We start from the raw sequence: 24,811 nt of genomic DNA on the forward strand, positions 1-24,811 counted from the left end.
AGTATGCATTTTGTAACTAGTGTGTACTTTCATCTAACACTTTAATAAACAAAAGATACCGTAAAACTTGAATTTAATTTGAAAATCCTATCTTTAAAATACCACGGTCCATATGGGTATAATGTGAAATCGCCGGTTGATATCATCAACCGGCGATTTCGTTGGGTGGTTTCTAATCAACTACTGTGTTAGGTAATTAGTTCAATTCGTTGGAATATGTCGCGGCGGACCTGTACAAAAGTGCCTACCCCCTAAAAATGCGTATTTTATACCTTTTTTTTCAACGATTATCATAGATTACAGCACAGCTCATATTAGCAAAAAATTTGAAAATTTTCATGACTTGTAAGGAGGTTCACTTTCTCGTTATAACGTTCTACTTCATTTCTACCTGAATTTTACTGCCCATTTCTTTACAGACGTGTCACGTGATTAGAACCCCTTAAAAGTCATTAAATTTTGAATTTTTTTTTCTGCTAATATGATACTTAAGTCTATGATAATCGTCGGAAAAAAAACCTTTAAAAAACAAAACAAAGGTGGGCACTCTCGTAGAAATCCGCCTATTTCGTTCATGTCGCTTAACTTTTGTGTACAATATGTGTGTCCTAAATTGCTCTGAAATACAGTTTGGTACTTATATAGAATACGGATCGTGCTGAAATAATAACTGTACTCATGCAGAGAGTGATCCGTGCTGAAATAATAACGTTATTTAAAAAGCCATTCTTAACATGGGGAGGGTGTTTTGTACCTATTCTGTACTTTAACCTTACAATTGAATAATAAAAAAAACAAACTTTAATTAAACGTGGAAATACGATTTTAAAAAAGATAGCGCGGATATCACTCTCTGCATTAGCACCATAATAACGTCTAGAAATTCATTTTTAACATAAGATTGAGCGGGCATTTTGTAACTATTCTCTCCGTATTTTGCATAAGCATCTAAAGTTTTAATTTACCTTTTCAAATGTTGAAAAGCTAAGTTAAATTTGATGTTTTAATCGCTGGCGGCCATGTTTTTTCTGAAAAATATTTTTACTTTATATAGTTGCCTTATGAATAGATCTTTTTTAACCATTTTTAACGCAAAACAAGTTTTCGCGGATTTAAAAACAAAACATCAAGATGTTAAAAAAAAAAATGTTTTAAGAAAATTTTTAAAGGAAAATCGATAATCAGTAATGGATGAAAAATATATAAAGATTCCAAATTTATAAACTATATAAATTAGAAATTTATTTTGGCACAAATAGAAATCATTCAATATATATATATATATATATATTTAAAAGGCAAAACGGTCGTGTGTTTTTGTATGTCCAGCAAAGGCTGGGGTTCTTGTGGGGGGGGGTACTATTTAAAAAAAATTTTTTATACTCCCTAGATTATAATATCTACGATTTGCGAACGCACGTCGTATCTACATTTATTTACATCGACTTTTATAAAATTCACGCTATTCCTTCCTTTCATGTGTTCGGCTTTTTCATATAAAAGCGAAACTAGTCGAAAGCGAAGGCAGATTCCTGGCCTTTGGACACTCCCTTTTTGTGGGGGAATTGGTTTTCTCCAGCATTTTGGGGGGAAAACAAATAAATGAAATGGTGGAAAGCTGAACTGGCCTCCAGCCAACGTTCATGTCTGCACCTGCTAGCAAGTCAACTTTTTGATTGACATCGCTAAATTTGAATGCTTTTCACTTCTTATGGCTTCGTAGCATAGCGTTTTCTTTCAGTCTCCCCCCCCCTTCAGGTTCGTCATGGGTTAGAGCCTCCTTCCCTACTAACACTTTTTTTACACCTCCAAACACCTGGGCAACGCCGGGTACCCCCGCTAGTAAGCCAATAAATTAAAAACCCGAAATAGATCCACTTGTCAAATATTACAAGTGAACGTACGCTCCCCATTTACTTGCCTCTCCTCTCGAGGACAAAGTTAGATTTGAGGACAATTGAAGAAAATCAAGCTCTTCCCTAAAAATGAGGTGCTTATGCCACTCGCTTGTATGCGAAACAAGGGTCACCATAAGAAACCACTTATTTACGGAAATCGCAGAATGGAAACTATATTGCATGTCACTGAGCAGGTTGTTTTTACTGAGGTGGTTGACCACTTCTGTTTATCACAGATTCCAGCAACTTGACCAAGAACATTTCCTTCATCCTCAACTGGGCACTTTTCTACAAGGAGGGGACGTTTTTTTTTTTTGTTTTTTTTTTGCTCAACACCCACCTCCAAACACCTGGGCAATGCCGGGGACCCAGACTAGTTTCTCCTTAAGACAATGTTTAAACAGTTTTGTAAGTATGGAAGCTAGTCCCAGTTGAAGCTTTTTGAACACTATGACTGGAATGATGAATTGCACTGCACAACATCTGCAGCTGCAGCAGCTCATGTACGGTGGTCCTGACTGAGCAAAGTCATACAAGATGGCTGACCATATGTAGATTGAAGAGTTCAGCCAAGTCTTCCTCAATAGTGGTCATATACTTAACTGTCCACTGATATGCATACACCAGCCAGCCAGCCAAAAAAAATAGGGGAGGGGGATTGTGAATTAACTCTTCTTTCATGTGGTGAGTTGCATGTTCAAACAAATATAATTGCAATGATAATACTAATCTCAGACTCCTCCAAATATTACAATATGGTTTAAGTAGAAGTTATCAATTCTTATCCGGTATTTCCTTTCATATAAAAACAAAAATAAAGGAAAATCTGTATAATTTAGTACCCATTACAAAACAAAAATATCATATTCCAAAAATCACGCAAAATAATCAAGCAGTTTTTTTATAAAGAAAATCATTTTTAAGTAAATTAATGGGAAACTGTAGGCATAACATAAATCTAGTAAGTAGGGTTTATTATTGAGTTATCTCCCTTTATTTTTCTCCAAAATGGCTCCTCGGATACTCATAAAATTTGATTTTCTTATATATATATATATATATATATAAAAGCGAAAATGTGTTTGTGTGTGCATTTTTTCTGTATGTCCTGCAAAGGCTTTTTTCCGGGTGGTTCTTGGCTTGCTCACTCATTCTTATAACTTTTTATATGCTACCGAGATGATAATATCTAACACTTACAAAACGACGTCGTAAATATCTTTTATTTCGGCCACTTTTATCTTACAACAAAATTTGCGGTGTGGATCCATTTTCTCTGCTGCTGCTATGGCATGAGATTTTATCTAGAAAACCACCTTCGTTTTTAAATGCTTATTTTCCACTCTTTTCAAGTCCCTCCCTTCATGGCATCATGCTATGTCATTAGACTATTAACCTCGAGACTTCGTGTTCAAGCCTACCTCCCTACCCCAATTTTTTTTTTTTTTTTTTAAATATTTAAACAGGGTTTTGTTTTGATCTACCCCCCCCCCATTGCGTTCGAGCTTACCTTCCTATCAAAACTTTTTTCTTTTTTGATCTAACCCCCAACACACACACCTACAAACACCCGGGCAACGCCGGGTACCCCTGCTAGTATATCTATAAAAGTGTGTGTGTGAGAGAGAGAGGACAACTCTCTGCCTACATACTTAACGAATTTTTGATCTACAGACTTGAAATTTGGTATACAGAGTGTTCAGACATATGGGAAACTTTTTAATCAGGTTTTCATCTGGGAAAAAGGACTGCTAAGGGGTCAAAATTGAAAAATTGGTACTTAGGAGTCATCAGATTTTAATCTGTTTGTCAAATGTTTCATGACTGCGCATCTGTGAACCATTCACATGATAGCTTCCTTATGTTAATATGTAGGTTTGAAAGCACTTTTTAAGATCATGTCAAGCTAGCCTAATGGTTATCGTACTTGACTCACTGTCTTTAGGTTTTAGTTTCAATCTTATCTTAGCTCGAGTATTTTTTTTTTTTTTTTTTTTTACTTACAAGAAGTAAATTGTTAACAAATAATACTTGCATGCACATGTCTCGGTTTCTTTCCATTTTTTTAATTTTTTATTTTAAAGGAATTTAACGTAATGTTAAGTTTAATACTGGGCAACGCTGAGTACATCTGCTAATATGAAATCTACCTATTCAATTCCCGTGATTTTGAAATATATTTTTGTTTCATCACGCTTACATACATTTACAGATTTTTCTTTTTGTTTTCTATAATACTAGTGGGGGTGCATAACCCTATTTAAAATAAAACTTAAAAAAAAAAAAAAATTTCCCGGGGTGTTTCAAAACATCGAAAAAAAAAAAAAAAAAAACTAACGTAAGGCAAACGAACGATGTTAAATGTAAAAATCGAAAAAACAGAAAGACGAACATTAAAACCAAAAAAAAAACATGTGAAAAATGGCTTAAATAAGCCTTTTTCGATATTAAAATTTAAAAAATCGGTGGGTACCCAGGTGTTTTTGGGTGTCGCTAAGAATAAGCAAAGTAAAGAAAAACAAACGTTACATGAAAAATGGCTTAAATAATACTGGTTCAATATTTAAATTTTAAAAATCGAAAAAAAAAAAAGACATCTCACACCACGATTTGAACCCAATCAATTTCTAACTGCACGTCAAGGCTTTGTTTTTTTGTTTTTTTTAAACAAACACTCGGCCAACGATTTTTGTTTTCATTTAGCCAAAAACACACACACCTCCAAACACCCGGGCAGCGCAGGGTATCCCCCGCTAGTCTATATATATATATAAAAGCGAAAATATGTGTATGTTCGCTTTTTGTGTTTGTCTTCAAAAGACTTTTTTCAGAGAACCGCTTGGTCGCCTCACAACTTCTTAAAACTTTTTATATCGCGTCTAAATGATAATATCTACAACTTAACAATGGTGGTCGCCTCTCTATTTAATTTGCCAGACTTTGAAACGTTAAATATTCGACATTTTCGGATCGGCACGTGTTGCTTTCATTTTTCGGCATAAAGAAAGTAAAACTCGATTCGAATCACTGGCCCATGGCCAGTGGTCTCTAGAAAGCAATTATATACCGTGTAGATCATAATGTGTGAATGCGCGTCGTGGCTAGATTTATTTACATCGACTTTTACAAAATTATTGCTATTTTGGCTTCTCACATGTTGGTTGGGCTTTTTCGTATAAAAGCGAAACTGATGTGAAACTAAGGTGCAGTTCTCGGCCTACGGGCCGGCAGCGTCCAGAAAGCAATGGACGTTTGATCAATGTCGGTGAAAACCGTCATATCAGACAATTGCTTTCATTTGGACGCTCCTCTTTAGGGGAGCTAGTTTTCCCCAACGTGTTGAGGAAATAAAACCTGATAAAGTTGGGTAAAAAACAAACCCAAAAGAACTACCCCGCAGTTAAAATTAAGTGTCCAATTTAATTTCTTTTGACCTAATTAAATTCGCCACACACCTGCCACTTGTGCATTTATAAACGTTAAATTGAAATTGTTTTCAGTTACTTTTCCCTTGTGGGTGAGCAGTAAGTTAAGTTTTTTTTCATTCACACTACCTTCGCCTCAACATTCTGGATTCAATCCTACCTACCAAAACTTTTTTTTTTATTTAAAAAAAAAAAAGCAAACATGATGTAAAAAAGAAAAAGTAAAAGAAAAAAAAAAATTGTTTAAAAAATCAGAAAGATTTTTTAAACAATTTTTTTTTTTCTTTTACTTTTTCTTTTTTACATCATGTTTGCTTTTTTTTTTTTTTTTTTTTTTTTTTTTTTTTTTTTTTCGATATTTTAAAAGAAGTTTAACATAGGGTTTGGATCTAACCCCCAACACACACACCTACAAACACCCGGACAATGCCAAGCACCCACGCTAGTATATAGATAAATTTCACCTGTCTGTTTAAATGTATCTATGTATGTCTGCCTAAAACGAGAAAAATCCAGGTTGTCCTCGACGGTCGTACATCTAAACAATGATATAAATGCGGGGGTGCCCCAGGGTTCTATCCTTGGACCTCTATTGTTCCTGATATTCATAAATGACCTCCCCGACAACATTGCCTCTGAGATGGGTATATATGCTGATGACACTACACTCTATGGCAGGCACGACAGGAAGACGAATGAACACATTTCTAAAGAAATGGCAGAAACACTAGAGGAAGACCTCCAATCTGTAGTGGAATGGGGACAAAAGTGGTTGGTCGCGTTCAATGCTGCCAAGACTAAACTAGTTTCATTCAATAATTACAAGAAACCCTCTCTACCACCCATAGCAATGGCCAACGACTCTTTATCTGAGAGTCCATCTTTCAAACTCCTTGGCCTAACGTTCACAGGAAACATGAGTTGGAACAATTACATTGAAGGCATTGCCAGGGCCGCTGCAAGAAAGGTGGGCTCTCTTTACCGTGCTAGAAAACTACTAACACCCGAAAGTATCCTGTACCTCTATAAGGCCACCATTCGCCCATGTATGGAGTATTGCTGCCACATCTGGGCTGGTGCATCTGCTACTAGTCTCTCGCTCCTTGACAAGGTTCAAAAGAGAGTCGCAAACCAGATAGGCCCTGAACTGGCATCTAAGCTTCAGCCTCTGTCCCATCGACGAAATGTTGCATCCGTCTGCCTTTTCTACAAGTATTTTAGTGGTGAATGCTCTGACGAACTGCAATCACTTGTGCCCCCACGACGTGAGCACCCTCGACAAACCCGACAGGCTGCTAAATTCCACCCCCACACTGTAGAGATCCCTAGATGTAAAAGATCTTTTTACTCCAATAGTTTCTTCCCCAGAACCGCTAGACTCTGGAATTCCATTCCAGGTCCCTGCTTCCCCAACAGTACTGACGTGCAGAAGTTCAAGTGTAACGTGAACCGACACCTTGCTGCCCAAATCCCTACATAGTACCCCAGTAGTGTTGCCCCTGATAGTAGCCCCCTGCAATTTGCCTTGTTTGGGGTGAAAATGTAATAAAAAAAAAAAAACTTTTGACAGAGGCAACGGATTTTCACGAGATTGGTATCGTTTTGAAGTTCAACCCTTCGAACGACAAATATTGAAAAATTGGCCAAAAACAAATTCCTTCACCCTCACTCAATTGGGCATTTTTCTACAAGGAAGGGTCGCTTTTTTCGCCAACATTTCTGAAAGTTATCCCTCTTTTTGATTGACTAGCCTTAATTTAAACCTTTGCCACTTCCGGTTTGGGGATGGATGCAACAGCAAAGATGTCACCTTTTTTCACATTCTTTTCTTCCTTCGCAGTACAAGTTTGAGCCTGCCTGTCTACTATCACTTTTTTTTTTTCTGAACACACACCTATAAACACTCGGGCAACACCGGGCACCCAAGCTAGTTTAATATAAAAGGAATTTCTGGGCAAGATCCAAAATAAGTTGTTTGGTAGAAACGGCAAAAACCATTTCATACTAAACAATTTACGTGACTGATATAGGAATTTACCAAAATTTTTATCCGAGGAATTAGTGTTCAACTAATATAGTAATTTGAATAGTGTTGACTTTGAAATAAAGTTTGTAATTTAATTTTGCTATTGATTTTGATGTATGAAAATGATATTCACTTTAGGCAGGTTGAACAGACTTCCTCTGGAGGAAGAAATGTCACTGACAATTCTCAATCACATTTAAATCCTGGTCAAGGGAGATAATAAAGTTGCGTTTTTACAGTTCTTATAATACTTAGTGTATAATCACATTGACACACCGGTTCTCGTCAGATCACCAAAGTTAAGCAACATTGAATCTGGTCAGTACCAAATAGGTGACGATTTGGAGATATTAGGCGCTGTGTGTAGGAGGACCTTGGCATCTTCATGCAAGAATGAAATTTTGATGCATGAACAATCTTATGCTTTGGAATTTTGGAGATGAGGATTGATTGTTCAAATTCTTCAGACTACTGTTCTTATCTTGAGTTATTCTTGCATTTCGGATGCTGATGTAACTGATAGCCTTCTTCAGGTGTGTTTTGTCAAACTCTGGCAGAATCCATGTAAAATTTTGAATGGAACTCTTTATTTAATCTACAAGGGGAGTTTGCTCTTATTCTGTCAGCCACAAGCAAGTAATTCACTATTGTATTCTTAGTATCTGCCATCCTGTCACTTAGAACTGATTATAACTTAACACTTTTGCATTACGCCATGAATCTTTGCAGATAATTCTAGCATGAATTTTAGATCGGTACCTTCAACCTATTCTTGCTTTTAGATGTGTAATCTTATGATATATATATTTCCCCAAAACCTCTGGTCTTGATGGAGGGGAGACTAAACCTTGCTGCTGTGGTTTCAAATGATCTGAAATAACAGCAAGGGGAGACTCGATTCCAAATATTTCTCATATGTCATATCTCTCCTCTTTTGGAAATAGGGTACAGTTATGAATATCTCCAGTATCAACTAATCCTTATACACTGTGAAATTACTCCTCGCGAGAAAGAGCAGGACACAAAATGTTTTAAATAATAATAATAATGGGATAACAGTAACAAAGACTTCCGCTGGCGAGGACTACTATTGACCGTAACCAGTTATACAGTCTTTTTGAAATTTTCATCTCTATTTTTCTTGTTATGTACTGAATATTTGCTAATGAAACCTATATGAAATATGTTCCTTATTAAATTTTAAATATTTTCTATTCTGAAAGAAGTTTAAAAAAATTTAATCTAAAAAAGTTATTTTAAAGTTTTTGTTAAAAAAATTCAGATTTTCTCATTATTCAGACCTGTATTACAAAGAGGGGGTTGCAATAAAAGAGTTGTAGTGTGAGGAGAAATTCAAACTGAAATAGAGAGTAGGAGAGTTTTAAAATATAATCTTAAAAAGATAAGATACAAGTTAGAAAAGCATTTCATCCAAGGCATGAAAATTGTTAAACAAAATGTTTTTACTATAGGCTTTAAAAATAAAGGTACAGGATTCAATTTGAAATTTATTTATCTTCAAAGTGCACTTTTATAAATTTTACAAAGTAAGGTATAAAAATTTAATTTAGATTGAATCAAAAAATTACCTTGGATTTATTTTATGTAATGTACATTTTGTTGCAATTTAAAAACATTATCTTTCATCTAGCAATTAATGATATAGATATAAAATTTTCAATGATTTTTTTTTTAAAACGTGCAACAGAATGTACATTACATAAAATAAATCCAAGGTAATTTTTTTATTCACATTTTTATACCTGACTTTGTAAAATTTATAAAAGTGCACTTTGAAGATAAATAAATTTCAAATTGAATCTTGTACCTTTATTTTTAAAGCCTATAGTAAAAACATTTTGTTTAACAATTTTCATGCCTTGGATGAAATGCTTTTCTAACTTGTTTACTTTATGTATGAAATTCAAAGAGGGTAGATATAACATCAGAGAAATATTTGTAATCAAGTCTCCTCTTGCTGTTACTTCAGATCATTTGAAACCATAGCAACAAGTTTTAGTCTCCTTTCCATCAATATCAGATATTTTGTAATTCATATGCAAAACTAGAAAAACAAATAACTGATTGAAACATTTTATGGCAGTAAAGAAGTGCCAAAAATAGGCTCTGGATGATGAGCAACCTTAAGGGCAAATGTCACATAGCCCAAGTTTTAACCATGGTATGCTTAGATATGTTTCCTTAGATTCTTGTTTATACTTTAGGTATCATATTAATCCAGTTATTTTTTATTATTTATTACACACACGCATACACAAGGGGTAACAAAGTACTAGATAAAATTTAGTACGAAAAAATAACGCTCTTCTGGAGGTCAAAGGTTCAATCTTCAAGATGAGAACAGTAGTTCGAAGAGTAATCCACATTATTAATCTTCATCTCAAAAAAACAACTTACTAAACTTACAAAGTAACAATTTAGAATTCCTTGAATGCTGAAAATTGTTCCTGTTTTTCACTTTTTTTTTTTTTTTTTTTCCGACAGGTTAAAGGGAACGATGAAAAACACGCAATCAAGAAAACCAGCGTGAAGGGCCAGAAGTAAGTAACCAGAAATCTCTCCTTATTTTCAATTTGACTAGTACAAAATGAATTGCAATTTTGGACTTTGTTATTTATGTAGATGAAGAATAACAATGGTATGAGATTGCAAGTTCGTTAGCTCATTTAACACCTGTCTATTTTTGATCGCTTTAAAAAAAATACCCAATTCTTCGCCTGGGATTTTCTCACTTTCGTATATGATGTCATTATTTATGTATTCTTGCTTCTGTTTCCATTGTTCTGGATTCATAGTTATTGTTGACCTCCCCCCCGCACGTTGACCACAAGTTTTGTGGTGTTATGTCCAGAATTCCCCCTATATTAAAAAAATAAAAATAAAGAAAAATCGGCATGATGTATATACCTGTGATGTAACTAAAATTTTGTATCCCAAAAATCACATTAATTGCATAAATTGATCAAGTACTGCTATTTTTTAATAAGAAAATCAAATTCAAGCAATTAATGGGAATTTGTAGACATAACAAATCTTGTAAGTTTGGATTTTTTTTTTTTTTTTTTTTTTTTTTTTTTTTAGAGTTTTCTTCAAAATGATGGGCAAAGATGGCCACTCCTCCAATATTCATAAAATTTGGTTTTCTTTAAAAATAGAACTACTTGATCATATTTTTTTTTAATAGGATATTTTCATACGTATGTATCATACAGATTTTTAGGGGAATTTTTTGACAAGGACTTTTTTTTTTTAAATTTAACCACTAATATATGCACTATGCACACATCTATGCAAATAATTAAGTTGGTAAAGTCGAGAGAAAAAAAACTATAGATTGGAGTTGCACGCTGCTGATCCCATTCCAATTAATTCCATGTTTTCATCCCAAAGTTGTGATTGCATAATAGTCTGTTTGCTGATATGTCTTCTCTTGATTGCTTCATTCACAGCTGCTTGACTTAGAATTTTCTCACCTTTTATATATAACTAGCAGACCACCTGGCGTTTCCTGGTCATAAAATATGTTTGAATATATTTTAATTTATGCAGATTTTGTATTATAGCCAATTCTCTATCGTTTATTATATCGTACCTAATATATAGTAGTGATTTCAATAAAAAACAAAATACGATTTGGGTGCCATCAGCTAGATCAAAACCTGAAACATAACTCTCCAGCCTTATTCGTTACCTTCTGAACCACGTCCATATGCTGCATATGAAGTTAAACAATAACGTTTAATCTATAAATGCACATGCATAGGAGACATCCCATGTATATCAAGTTTCAAGACCAAAGATTTATAGGAGTTTGGTAAAGACCATTCCTCAGACAGACAAGGTCACTTATATATATATATGTGTGTGTGTGTACTAATGCCTCTGTTTGGTCTCGAAAGACGAAGGATACCCCATATAGTGTAAGCTGCACCCATAATTGTGAGGCAAGGGTTGCGCAATTTCCAATTACACCTCTCCTGAATCGGCACTGCTTGAGTCCAGTGGCAAGGAGAAGTTCAGGACAACTGGAAACAATGCCGAGATAAGTGGAGAGCATATACAGCAGCTGGAAGTCCCAAATGGGCATCCATCGTGTACTGGCCAGGCTCATCGTTGCTTAACTTTGGTGATCTGATGGAAACCCATGTGTCAAACATGATTATGCCATATATATATATATATATATATATATAACCCCCCCCCTTTTTGTATCCTTACGTCCATTCCTACAATTCTATATTCTCAATCATTGCTTTCCTCTTCATCTCTTGTCGGCATTTCCTGCGTCATAACTGCTAGTACTTAATAAAAAGACCAATGTGAATCTTGTTGAGATGTGTAATATGTTGTTTGAATTTTTTTTTTTTTTTTTTTTTTTTTTTTTTTTAAATCGGTAAGTAGAAAAATAAAATTTTAAAGAAAATGAGTTTAATCTTTTTATCTTGAAATGTTGATTTGATTTTAAAAAAAAAATTTTTTTTTCTTGTGTTTTCTAGGGAATATTCTTATCGCATTGATTTCTCATCTGGTCTTGAACCGGGCAAAACTGCTACTCTTGAAGTGGATACAACATTTACTCATGCGTTGAAAGCATACCCAGCTATGATCACCCAGGCTGAAAAGCAGTATGTTGTCTTAAATGCCAACCTCTACTTGTATTCTCCGTATCGAGTGGCAAGTCAGTCGACTAGTATCACATGTGCATCTTCCAATATCGAATTCTATACAAAGAGAAAGCCTGTTACCCAGTCCGAATCTTCTATCAGTTATGGACCCTACCTTAACAAGGAGCCATTCTCCGAGGTAAGAATTGCCTGAAATGTATACTTAGCATTACACTAATGTTGAGTTAATCAATATTTATTTCCCTAAAGCTTCATGGCAAGTGCTCGACTGAACTTCAATCTATGATTCCCCTTTGCTAAACTTTTACGAAAAGCTACAACTACTATATACAAATTCCCCTACTCTTTATCTGTGCTTTAATCTAAATGCAGATTCCATAAACAAAGCTTCTTTCCCAGAACTGCCCCTCTGTGGAACACTGTTCCGCTGGCCTGCTTCCAACTTGAATATAACATAGTAGCCTTCAAATCCAATATTAGCAAGTTCTTGTTCAGCTTCTGCATAATCAAATTCTATCCAAGTTACCCTATTAACAACAATTACTTATCACCTTACATTCATTAATACTTATTCTTAAGTGGCCTTCGGGCCTTGATAAGTTGTGCCTCCTAAGTACCCCCCCCTCCCTGTTTATTTTAACTTGCACAAAATACATGAAATATTCCTTAGTCTTGTAATTGAAAAAAAATTTTTTTATTTTAGTTAGCCAGAGGTATTAACCCTAGGTAGGTTGAACCTGCTTCCCTCAAAGGAGGAATTATCTAGAGACTATCAAATTCACAAGCAGTTGACGTCTTCTACATACAGTGCCTGGTATTCTTAAATGATTACCCATCTGGTACTGATGAGGCCTAAGATTGCTTAACCTCAGTAATCTAACAAGAACCAGTGTGTGAATGTGATTACGCCATATTCAATTTAATTAAATGAATAAATATTATTAATGTGCAATTAATTCACAAATTCATTGACCTTTTGACTTTCTGTCTGTTACTCTGACCCTCTCCGAGTATGCTTTTTTGACCCCTCCTCATTCTTATTTTATATTGTGTCTCTTGCTCTCTCTCTCTTCGTCACTCTTTCTGCTCCTCGCTCAAAGCTAATAGAAAAGGAAGATTGGAATAGTCTAATATGAACAGTAGGGAATATCATCACATGTATTAATACTATTTAACATAGCGAGTAGGAGAGAGAAAGAGACTAATTTTAGCCTTTTTAATTTTTTTTTTTTATATTTAAATAAAACCACTCTTCAAATTTTTTTTCTCACTTTTTTTTGCTTTCGTTTATAATTTAATTTTGAGGAGAGTAGTGGCGGCTGCCATAAATAAAAATGACCTTCCTCTAAAGAAAAACTTACCTTGTAGGGACGGGACTCTCCAATGGTGAATCAATCCCCTTCCCCCTCAAAAATAAAAAAAAATTTGTGATAACCTAAAAATGGACAAAACGGCAGCCATCTTGGTTGGAAATTTAAAACTCATAAAGAAAGTTAATATTTAAGATGAAATAAAAAGCATTTTAAACTACTTATAAATGCCAAAAAATGATGCAAGTCAGTTGCAAAGTAACTTTTATTGGCTATGGTGATATTTATTTGTTGTATATTTGATTTTTTACCACTTTTTCAATTTGCTGTGGATTGTAAAACAAACCCTAAATTTTGTTCTGGAAACTTGAATTTTGTCTGGAGAAGACCTGGGAAAACTTTGAAAATGGACATTGAAAATCTGTACAAACCCTGGAATATACACATATTTAAGGCAATGGTAGAATCCTTAGAAAACAATCCCCAGTTCAGAGTGGAATTGAGCCATAAGTGGATGGTAACATTTAATGCTACTAAGACTAAGCTTCTTTCCTTTAACCATTAGAAAGTCTTCTCAACCACTGATAGCCATGATTAATAACACTCTACCTGAGAGCTCTTCCTTCAAACTCCTCGGCTTAACATTCACAGCAGCATAAACTGGAACAAATAAATTGAGAACATTGCTAAGTCTGCTGCAAAAAGGTGAGTTCCCTCTGCAGCTCTAGAAAATTACTCGCACCTGAGAGTATCCTATATCTTTATAAAGACACCATTTGCCCATGCATGGAGTACTGTTGACACATCTGGGCTGGTGTACCTACCACAAGTCTCTCATTCTTAAACAGGGTCCAAAAAAAGTCTCCAATCTAATGGGTCCTGCACTGTCAACAAAGCTCCAACCTCTGTCCATTGCTGTGATACTGCATCCCTTTGCCTGTTTTACAAGTAGTTTCATGGAATGTGCCCTGATGAACTTCTCACACTTGTGCTGCTTGATGTACATATCCCTGACAATCCCATTTAGCAACAAAATCTCACTCCTTTATTGAAGATGCTGAAAAACAGCTTTTTTCCTTGGACTGCTAGACTTTGGAATTCCCTCCCAGTTACCTGTTTCCCTGACTATACTGACATGCAGAAGTTTAAATGTAATATAAACCATCTCGCCAAATCTCCCCATAACAAATAGTACCCCCTTACGTCCAAGTTTCAATATGCTTTGTTTGGCATGAACATGACTAAAGAAATAATGTGACAGATGTTTTGGTTTGTCAGAGATGCGAGTCTCCTTTAAAAAATTTTCAGAAGCGGTGTTGTTAAAGTGTTTCGGGCCTGCATCACTTTTTCGACTGGCAAATCTGTATCTGCCTGTGTGAGGGTCATTTTACAAAAAAACATTTTTTTTTTTTTCATTGTAAATCATCATTATTTTTGTACATAAAATTTTTAGGTCTCTAACTTGTTGTATATTGTTTAAATTATGGGCTTTAAATAGGTTAGTCATGGTATAAGTTCTTATGGTGATTGTCGAAGGATGTATATAGTATAAACGTGGTATTGTGATCAAAGAAGAGTGAAAGTAGAAAATAACTATGTTAAAATAGTAAACAAGAGACAGATAATTTTTTTAGGAAAATATTTGCCCAGTCTATTACGCCACAAATATTGCAACACTTATTAGCCAATGAACCAACTGCTAAGCACTTGCTTGTCTGTTTACATCAAGTGAAAATATTTCATGAAAACGTATGACTGCAACAATTTGAAATTTAAGATGTAATAAGTTTAGTATGGACCACAAAACAAAAATGGTATTTAAAAAAAAAAAAAATATATATATATATATATATATATATATAACAAATATTACTAAAGGCAAGATAAGTTACTCTTATATCTACTTGAATGAGTTTGTTGCTTTAATTTATTCTGAAGCTTTTATTTATTTTGAAAGACAAGTAATTCTAAGTGCTTCAGTTAGAACAACAAAATGATCGACATGAGATGAACATTTTAGGATGTTTTGATAATTGCTCAAAAATTGAAAATTAAACAAAATACTGATAGAACCATCAAATAAATGTTGCCTTTTTTTTTTTTTTTTTTTTGTTCAAAACAAACCTAGTGTCCACTCTGTTCAGTTAAAATGAAAAAACACGAGGACCCTTAATCGCTCAAAAGTAAAAAAATTAAACAAAGTACTGGTAGTAAACGCATCCAATTTGTTACTAATTTTGTAATTCCTGATTTTCTAAGAAAAAAAAGTTAGCGCATGGAGTTAAAATGCCAGTTTCCTGTCTCGTCGCCTCCTCTTTTTATGATGATTTGAATACAGTAGGAAACTAATCCATTGTCAACAGATATTTCATCCAACCCTTTTTTTTTTTTTTTGCTTTAATGTCTCAAACCTTAACATTTTTATTTTAGGAAGAAATGAAGGTTCATTTTGAGAACAATTCCCCCTTCTTGACTGTCAGCAGTATGGAACGGATCATTGAAATCTCACATTGGGGTAACATTGCCGTCGAAGAGCATTTCCACATGACTCATTCAGGTGCAATTCTTAAAGGTCCATTCTCTCGTTATGATTACCAACGGAATCAAGATGGTGTTTCATCGATTAAATCTTTCAAGGTATGACTTTTTCAGTTTATTTAATCTTTACAATTTATTTGTCTCTTATTTAAATCTTGTAAGACATCTCTCAATAAGTACCCGGCTTGATGTATACATGCCGTCACTAAAAAAAAAAAAAAGTACTAATCTTTTAAAGAGCATGTTACAATTTAAGCCAAATTAGATTATTAGTTTACAATTAAAGTGAACCTACTACTATTGCAATTTTTTATAACGGTGGAAAAATCTGAATTTTCTGTGATAAAACATTGTTTTCTTATACAATATGCTCTTCAAGCAAAGCAATGGCTTCATAAGTGTTATTTAGAATCTGTTCCGGTGGAAACAATGGATAAGAGGTGGTATGCTAATTTTAAATGTGGATGTGCATAAATCCTGCCAAACACTCGGGTTGCCTAAATTTGTGTCAGAAAACATCAGCGTCCACAAACTAAATTGCCGTTTTCTAAGTCTGCAGCTATCCATCTAACCCTTATCATTGGATAGTTTTTGACCTGGAAGTGGTATTTGTTTTTTTTGTTTTTTTTTTTATTTATTTATTTTTTTTTTGTTTCTTAGCACCTTACTTTAAATGTTTTCATGCCTCATTTGGGGTGATTTTCATAAAAAATAAAATAAAATAAATAAAAATAATAAAATAAATCTCGTTTTTGGTTAATTGTAACTTGGAGTTGCATGAGGAGAGTTTAAAGACCTCAGAAGGCATATATTTTTACCATTTTTGCATCAACATTTTTCAATAAAAAAAAACAAAGCTCTATTCAAAGTGAGTGTCGAGCTTGTTCACAGTCGATCAAGAACAATTTGTTGACAACGCAAAGCATTGTTTGCAATTACTCCAACACAACAGAAAGGAGCTTTTGCATCAATATGTGATGATGGATGAAACAGTGATATACTATTTCACTGCAGAGTCAAATTGATAGTCAGCTGAGTGGGCAGCAGCAGGTGAAAGCTGTATAAATCAACCAAAGGCGCAACCATCAGCAGGCAAGGTTTTGACTTCTATTTTGTGATGCACAAGGTATTTTGTTTATTGATTATTTTGAAAGGAAGAACCATTAATAGCAAATATAATATAGCATTAATTTGTTTGAAGGAAGAAATCACTTCACAAAAAAAAAAAAACTGTACACGAATGTCGGAAAATTGCTCTTTCACAAAGACAGTGCCGTGTCGCAAGTCAATTGTAACAATTACAAAACTACATGAACTGTACTTCAAATTGCTTCTGCAGCACCTACCCTATTCTCTAGATCTAGCCCTCAGCGACTACTTGCTGTTTGTAAAAGCCAAAAGAATGCTTCAGGGAAAGATTTAGTTTAAAAGGATATTGGAAACAAATTGTTCTGTTAAAAAATCTTTTTTAAAAATTAAAAAAAAAAAAGTCATCAAATTGTTAGAATCTATGTATCACCCTAGGAGATGATGCTGATGAATAAAGTCAGATTTTGCCTAAAACATGTCTTCTATATATTGTCCATGACTTATTGAGTGATGTGTTTGTCTCCTATTTAAACTTTTAAATAAATTATTTAGCAAATATTGGAAAAAAAAAAAAAAAATAATTAATCTCAAGATCTGTAAAAACAAAACTTCTTTTATACATCACCATGTATTATATCATTAAAAAAGGTTTTAATTTTAAAGAAAGTTTATATAGTTTATGCCAAGTCTACTGCTGTTTTTTGTAGACCGTCCTGCCAGCTGCTGCTCGCGACGTGTATTACAGAGATGAAATTGGTAACATCTCAACGAGCCATTTGAAAGAAATGGATGATTCTGTTGAACTTGAATTAAGACCGAGATTTCCTTTATTTGGCGGATGGAAAACTCAGTATTATATTGGTTACAACGTGCCGAGTTATGAATATCTTTATAACAAAGGTGAGTCAGTTCTGTTCTCTCTTGCACACACATATGTACATGTATACCAGGGATGCATACACATTTTCAGTATGAGAGCTACTTTTGACATGACTAAGTCCAAATGATTTACAACCTACTAAAAATGCAAAACACATTAATATTGTAAATTATTTTGATATAACAATATATACAAGTGTACCTTGCATTACTGCATCAACCCATATTGCACAATGCAATGCTGTACATTTTTGTCATTACCTTACACTAGTGACTTGCATTAGATGGAATTGGTCAGGGATGCACAGTCTGGACGGTAGCTGATAATAGCCAGCTTCAATCTGACCTCTAGATGCTCATTAGTCATAATAGAGCGATATTTAGACTTAATGATCTTTATGTGGGGGGAAAAGGCTGACTCTGATAAATAAGTGGAGTCTAATAATGAAGTCAAGAGGATAGCAAATTTCCTGATGTTTGGATACTTGTCCTCTTGGAGTAAGTTCCAGAATTGTTCATGAGCTCTGCATCAGCTGAATGTCAGCTTGAAGTGTCAAAATCTCATCCTCCACTCCAGAAGAGTTCAAGTGAAACAGTGTTGTAATTTTCGATATGAGTGAAACAACCTTAGCATCTTCCTGGAAAGGGTAGCACATGAATATAGCGTTTGGTTCGAGTAACGCAAGGTTGGGAAAGCATTAAACTCTGACAATTGCCAATTTTCTTTATATAACGTGCATTGTCAAGCTTTGCACATGGCTGCTCTTGTCTCCAGCTCTGTCACGAGTTTCTTGAAGTTTGCCAGCGCCAACGTTTTTTCTTTTCAATACCATGCGATGTACCCACAACATCTTTGCGATCGACGTAATGCGCACTGCTGACGTATGTGTACAGGTAAAAACAAATGCAAGATGATAGATTAACACGGTCCTGATTTGATTTAATATTTCGTCCCAACTATGAAACTTTCAATAATAAGTCAATATTTATACATTTGCGCCATACCGTTGGAGTAAGAAACACTTATTTTCACCATGGCACTAATGTATAAATATTGACCTATTATTGATAAAGTTTCGTAGTTGGGATGAAATATTAAACCAAATCAGGACTGTTAATCTTTGTTTAAATTAGTCTCTCTCTCTCTCTTTCTTTTTTTTTACCCATGTTTGTTGTCATACTTTCTTTAAATATATCTTTAGAATGAATATATATATATATATATATATATATATATATATATAAATAATGTATGTATGTAATGTCACTATTTTCTTAGTTTAACAAATTATTATGTGTTTATTCTGCACATGAAGAATTTCTGAGATCCTCTATATAAGCTATTAATGACAGGAAATATTTAGAAGCAAACAAAAAAACTCTTCATATTAGAATTATTTTTGACATACTACAATCCAAATTTACACCGATTAGCACTATAAATAGCGCTAGTAATTCCAACATTGGTGAGAGAGATGCGACTGCACTTCAAATGCTAGCCGAGTGTCCAGCAGATATACACGCTTTCCTATCTTTGTACATTATTGCTAATACACTTGTTCCTTAACTGAACCTCGACTTGATTTTTCTTATTTTCACTGTTGTTCCACCACACAAGTTTCATAGTTGGGATGAAATATTAAACCAAATCAGGACGGTTAATCTTTGTTTAAATTAGTCTCTCTCTCTCTCTTTTTTTTTTTTTTTTTTTACTCATATTTATTGCCATCACTTTGTAAATATATTTTCACCCGACGCATATTTAAGCAATTAAGCGAAGCCCACTATTTATTTGTTTATAAACAAATGATGGTTTGAGCATTTTCTGCGACAGGCAAGCGTGGATTTAATACACACTCGAGGAGAAATATTTACGGCACTGATTTGTTGCCCGATGGTTAGAGCTGTCGACTGTCAATGCGACGGTTGTAGGTTCGATCCACGGCTGGGGAAAGGTGTTTTTCTAGCCGTACTGATGAGTTGTGATACAACGAAGCACTACTGTATGTGGATGAAATATATATTAGCAAGCCGCTTGGTCGTAAAATATGCTTAATATAATATTTTAATTAATGCAAATTTTATATTATATTCAGTTCTATTAATTATTATATTGTACCCAATATATAGTAGTAGTTGGCCAGTGTTGAAAAGTATGCTTAAATGATATTTTAATTTATGCAGATTTCATATTTATTATTATAGAGGAATAATCTAGTTATTTTATTATAACCAATACATAGTGATTTCAAGAGTGAAAAAAAAAATGACTTGTGTGCTATCAGCTAGAATCGAAACCAAAATATGTAGCACTTCAGCCTTAGTTGTTACCATTTGAGCTATCGTCAGATGGAAAAGAAAACATTAAAATTTAGCTGACTTTAACATATAAATGTATATTTACACATGCATACTAGAGTACTTAAGTCGATTTGCGCCTGACAGGTTCCTAATTTTGACCCCTTAGCATCTATTTTTATCAGCTAAACCCAAATCAACTTTGTTCTACAGACTCAAATCCTCTGTATATCAAGTTTAAAGTCTGTAGACCAAAATTGACAGAAGAGTTTGGTAGAGATTGTTCCTCAGACACACACACACACACATATATATATATATATATATATATATATATATATATATGGGGGGGGGGCTTATGTAAGCAAAAAAAAAAAAAAATATATATATATATACATTTACAACAGATTTTTTTTTCCTCATAATCTTTTGTGCTTATCTAACGCTATTCACTCTGTGGCTAAATCCTACTTAGATTTGTTTTAAAAAAATTTTTATTTTCACAAAACTTATAGAGTGTGGCAACATTTACAAATATTCAAACAAAAAAAAATATGGCAGCCTTGCAACTCTCTGGTAAGTGTGAGGCTACTCACTAAGTAAGACGTTGAAAATAAAATAGGGTAACCTGGGGCTAAATAAATGTTAGGAGTATGCATAGTTAAAATTATTGAGTGTAGATTGCATGTCAAAAATTAATCTGGATTTTTTTTTTTTTTTTTTCCCATAAGTAAAATTAAAAAAATATAACAATGAGGAAGGGCATAATAAGTTTGTGAGACTGCATTCCTTTGTTTGACAACATAAGGATGAGCTAAAATTTTATCTGGGCCTTACTTCATAATGTATGAAGTATTCGTGAAATTTTATACCATGGAAACGTTGATCATTCAAAAACTATCCGATTAGATTGAAATTTTGCATGGTCGTTATTATCTTCAGCCGCTGTCCCATCAACAAAATGCCTGTTGTACAAGTATTTTAACAGTGGACGCCCCGATGGACTACAAGCTTTTGTGCCACCTTGATGGAAATACACCCGACAAACAGCAAAATCCCACCCCGACACAGTAAAAATCCCTAGATGTAAGAAAGCCTGCTACTCTAATAGTTTCTTCCCTAGGACTGTTAGACTTTGTCACTCCCTTCTGGGTTCCTGCTTCCCTGACTGTACCGACATGCAGAAGTTTAAGTGTAATGTAAACTGACATCTTGCTGCTCAACTACCTACTTAGAACCCCTACAAATTATGTCCCAGTTAGTAGCCTCCCAGCACTGTACCTTGTTTGGGGTGAAAATACAATTTAAAAAAAAAACATGGAATTTTGCATGGTGATTAATTTTATCAAATGAAATGGTCAAAGAGCAAGCTATAAATCAAATTTGAAACATTGAACAGAACATCTCAAGGACAAATAAGATGCAAGGATTCATTCCATGCATTATGGACAAAATAGTCTTTCCGATGAACAAAAACAAAGTTTTCACCAAAACTCACTCTTACCTTTCTTATGACCTTTGACCTCCAAAAATAATTAAATCTGACCCGAGTTGGACCATGACCAAGTTTAGTGACAATTGGTCCAATGATACGTTAGTTAGGCTGTACACAAACCAAGACAGTTACAAACTCTACGGAAAACATAACCTCCTTGGCTGTGAAAACAAATAAAATAATGATAACCTCATTTCAGAGTTGAAATATTAAAATCCACATCCTGAATTTATATATCGCTAATCATTTTTTTTCTTTTTCCTAACTTATTTGAAATATATTTAAATATATAGTGAAGAAATTAAACTGCGCAGTCCCACTAAGGGTGGAGGAGTAATTATGATTGGAAAGCTAAACAAAAAATAGAAATGATAAGAATTAATCCCTTTGTATCTTATTGAGACGAGGCTTTTTTTTTTACTTTTTTTAATATAATACATGGTTAACCATTTATGGCCTGGTTGAACTAATTTGTTCAGTTGTAAATAAATATAACGACATAAAGTGGGAATTGATTTAAACACAGCTTGTATGCATTAGTGCAGTATCTGGATAGATGCCAGATACCTCCAGATTGCAAGTGTCCATTGCTTACATTCGGTATGCCGCCATTTAAAATTAACAATAAATATTTTCTTAATCATCTACACCATAATTTAGGTCATAAAGGTTAATGCAACTAACATAAACTTTGTATCTTTTTTTTTTTTTTTTTCGTTTCAGCTGATAAATATCTTTTGAAGATGCGGCTCATTGATCACGTGTTTGATGATCAAGTTGTGGATCATCTGACGGTGAAAATCATTTTGCCAGAAGGTTCAAAGTAAGTGCATTAAACATACTTTCAGGTTTGCCCCTCTGTCTTGAAAGAGAAAATTAAAAAAAGTCTCCGTGATCCTTGTGTCCCCCCCCCCTCATTCTGTTGACCTTGTGTCCCCCCCTCATTCTGTAGCCCTTGTGTCCCCCCCTCATTCTGTAGCCCTTGTGTCCCCCCCTCATTCTGTAGCCCTTGTGTCCCCCCCTCATTCTGTAGCCCTTGTGTCCCCCCCTCATTCTGTAGCCCTTGTGTCCCCCCCTCATTCTGTAGCCCTTGTGTCCCCCCCTCATTCTGTAGCCCTTGTGTCCCCCCCTCATTCTGTAGCCCTTGTGTCTCCCCCTCATTCTGTAGCCCTTGTGTCCTCCCCCCTCATTCTGTAGCCCTTGTGTCCTCCCCCCTCATTCTGTAGCCCTTGTGTCCCCCCCCCTCATTCTGTAGCCCTTGTGTCCTCCCCCTCTCATTCTGTAGCCCTTGTGTCCTCCCCCCCTCATTCTGTCGCTCTTGTGTCCTCCCCCCCTCATTCTGTAGCCCTTGTGTCCCCCCCCCTCATTCTGTAGCCCTTGTGTCCTCCCCCCCTCATTCTGTCGCTCTTGTGTCCCTTTTTGTTTTTTTAATCGATACAAAATATAATCCTCATGTTAAATGAATTAAATTTACCATTTCAAACTGAGGAAACTAATTCCATACTTTATTGTTTTGTCTCTTTGAGTACGCTTTTAAACTTATTCTCAAACATTTTTTTTTATTTTTTTTTTTATTTATAAGGAATATAAAACTGAAGACTCCATACGAAGTGACTGAGGGTAAAAAACAATTGCATTTTACTTACCTTGATACGATTGGTCGACCCGTGATCGTTTTGCACAAATCAAACCTGGTTGAACAACATATCCAAGATTTGGAGGTAACAAAAACCTGTACTTCAAAAATATTTTATCTAAATGCAGAATTGAAAAATTAAATCTTGAAAAATCATTTTTATGTAAAAGTATTATGGTTAATGTGTTTATTGTATTTTTTATTCTAAAAATAAAAAAATACTTGTGTATCAAAACATACTGAGATCCTAAATATTTATAATTATTGGAGTCATTCACAGCAAATATTTATAAAGATATTATTTTTGGCCATCTTTATTTCTAGCCATCTTTATTCGTCTAACCAGAAGTAAATCTGATTCTTTCCTTCCTCAGCTGAACTACACATTCCAAAAGTTGTTGTTGCTTCAAGAACCCCTTCTTGTTGTCGGGGCTTTTTATCTCCTCTTCATCATTGTCATTATATATGTCCGTCTGGATTTCTCCATCACAAAGGTAAGTTGACGTTAAAATGTTTTCACTTTTTCATAATGGTCCTTATTTCTAATAAACAGCTTAACTTCATTTCATATTGTTATAAGTCGCTTATGTGTTGCCAATTTTGAATTTTCTGCAAATCAATCCTTTGTGGTAAATAGTTATTGAATCATTTTCGATATCAAAAATATTTTTTAATTTATCGTGAGTGCTGCAGTAAAAGTTTTTTTTTTTTTTTTTCGTTTTGAAAAGCTATGAGGGCGACCTCCTGGAAGTGTGAGGAAGTGATCTATAAAAAAGAAGGAAAAAGTTGTTGGAAGTAAAAAAAAAAAATTTTCAAAAAGATAACGACTAGAAATGATTCACAAAGGCAAGAAGGTGAATACTTGGAAGTGTGATGAGTAGTCAGCTGAGAATTACCATTTAAGTCAAAAGATCCGGACATAGAATTTCCAATCCTAAAGTCAATATATTTATAGTTTTACAACAGTTGATAGTTTGAAGAAATTGATGACGGCTAGTGGCTCTGAGGTCTCACAAGAGAGATTGGAGTCAGTTGAACAATGAGAAGGTTGGTTTGTAAAGGTAATCACTGAGGATTGATGCAGCCAGACAGCTATCAATGGACAACATTTAGAGATCTTTTGTACACTACAGAATATCACACACATACACACACGCCAGAGATCAAGTGAGTCATATTAACTTATTTTTATTCTAGCGTGACCATGAAGGCAGTCATTGGGTTACAAACTAAGCATTTTTTTTTTTTTTTTTTTTTTTTTACTTGATATTTTTTTTTACATTTTGATAGAGATGGCTTATTTTTATGTGAATAGGAAATTCTGATTACAAATGGAGCATCTGCCCTTTGTAACCAGTGCAGGCCATTTAAAGTGATCTTTATTCCTCAGCGATACAACTTTGTTGATCAGTGTCAGACGATTGCCCTCTAAATCTTTGATGATCAATGTCAGACGATTGCCCTCTAAATCTTTCACAATGTGAGAAGAGTTGTTATTTGACGGATCTGGACCATTCAACATTACGGTCTTCATCAGAGCAGTGACTTTTTTGCGAGCAGATTTAAAGTGA

General features: G+C 34.4%; 1 protein-coding gene across 1 annotated transcript in view; it reads left to right on the forward strand.

Annotated features, from left to right (window-relative positions):
* LOC145249728 (dolichyl-diphosphooligosaccharide--protein glycosyltransferase subunit 1-like) overlaps positions 1 to 24,811 on the forward strand; it is a 29,428-nt gene that overhangs the window by 923 nt on the left and 3,694 nt on the right. The window contains exons 2-8 of the mRNA XM_080111630.1: positions 9,855 to 9,910; positions 11,867 to 12,173; positions 15,736 to 15,942; positions 17,640 to 17,832; positions 22,328 to 22,427; positions 23,187 to 23,325; positions 23,615 to 23,734. Of these exons, the coding sequence (XP_079967756.1) occupies positions 9,855 to 9,910; positions 11,867 to 12,173; positions 15,736 to 15,942; positions 17,640 to 17,832; positions 22,328 to 22,427; positions 23,187 to 23,325; positions 23,615 to 23,734 (1,122 nt within the window). The remainder of the gene's footprint in view (positions 1 to 9,854; positions 9,911 to 11,866; positions 12,174 to 15,735; positions 15,943 to 17,639; positions 17,833 to 22,327; positions 22,428 to 23,186; positions 23,326 to 23,614; positions 23,735 to 24,811) is intronic.

Source organism: Euprymna scolopes, chromosome 28, assembly GCF_053919585.1.
Source record: "Euprymna scolopes isolate OS-2025 chromosome 28, ASM5391958v1, whole genome shotgun sequence".
NCBI classification, from domain to species: domain Eukaryota; kingdom Metazoa; phylum Mollusca; class Cephalopoda; order Sepiida; family Sepiolidae; genus Euprymna; species Euprymna scolopes.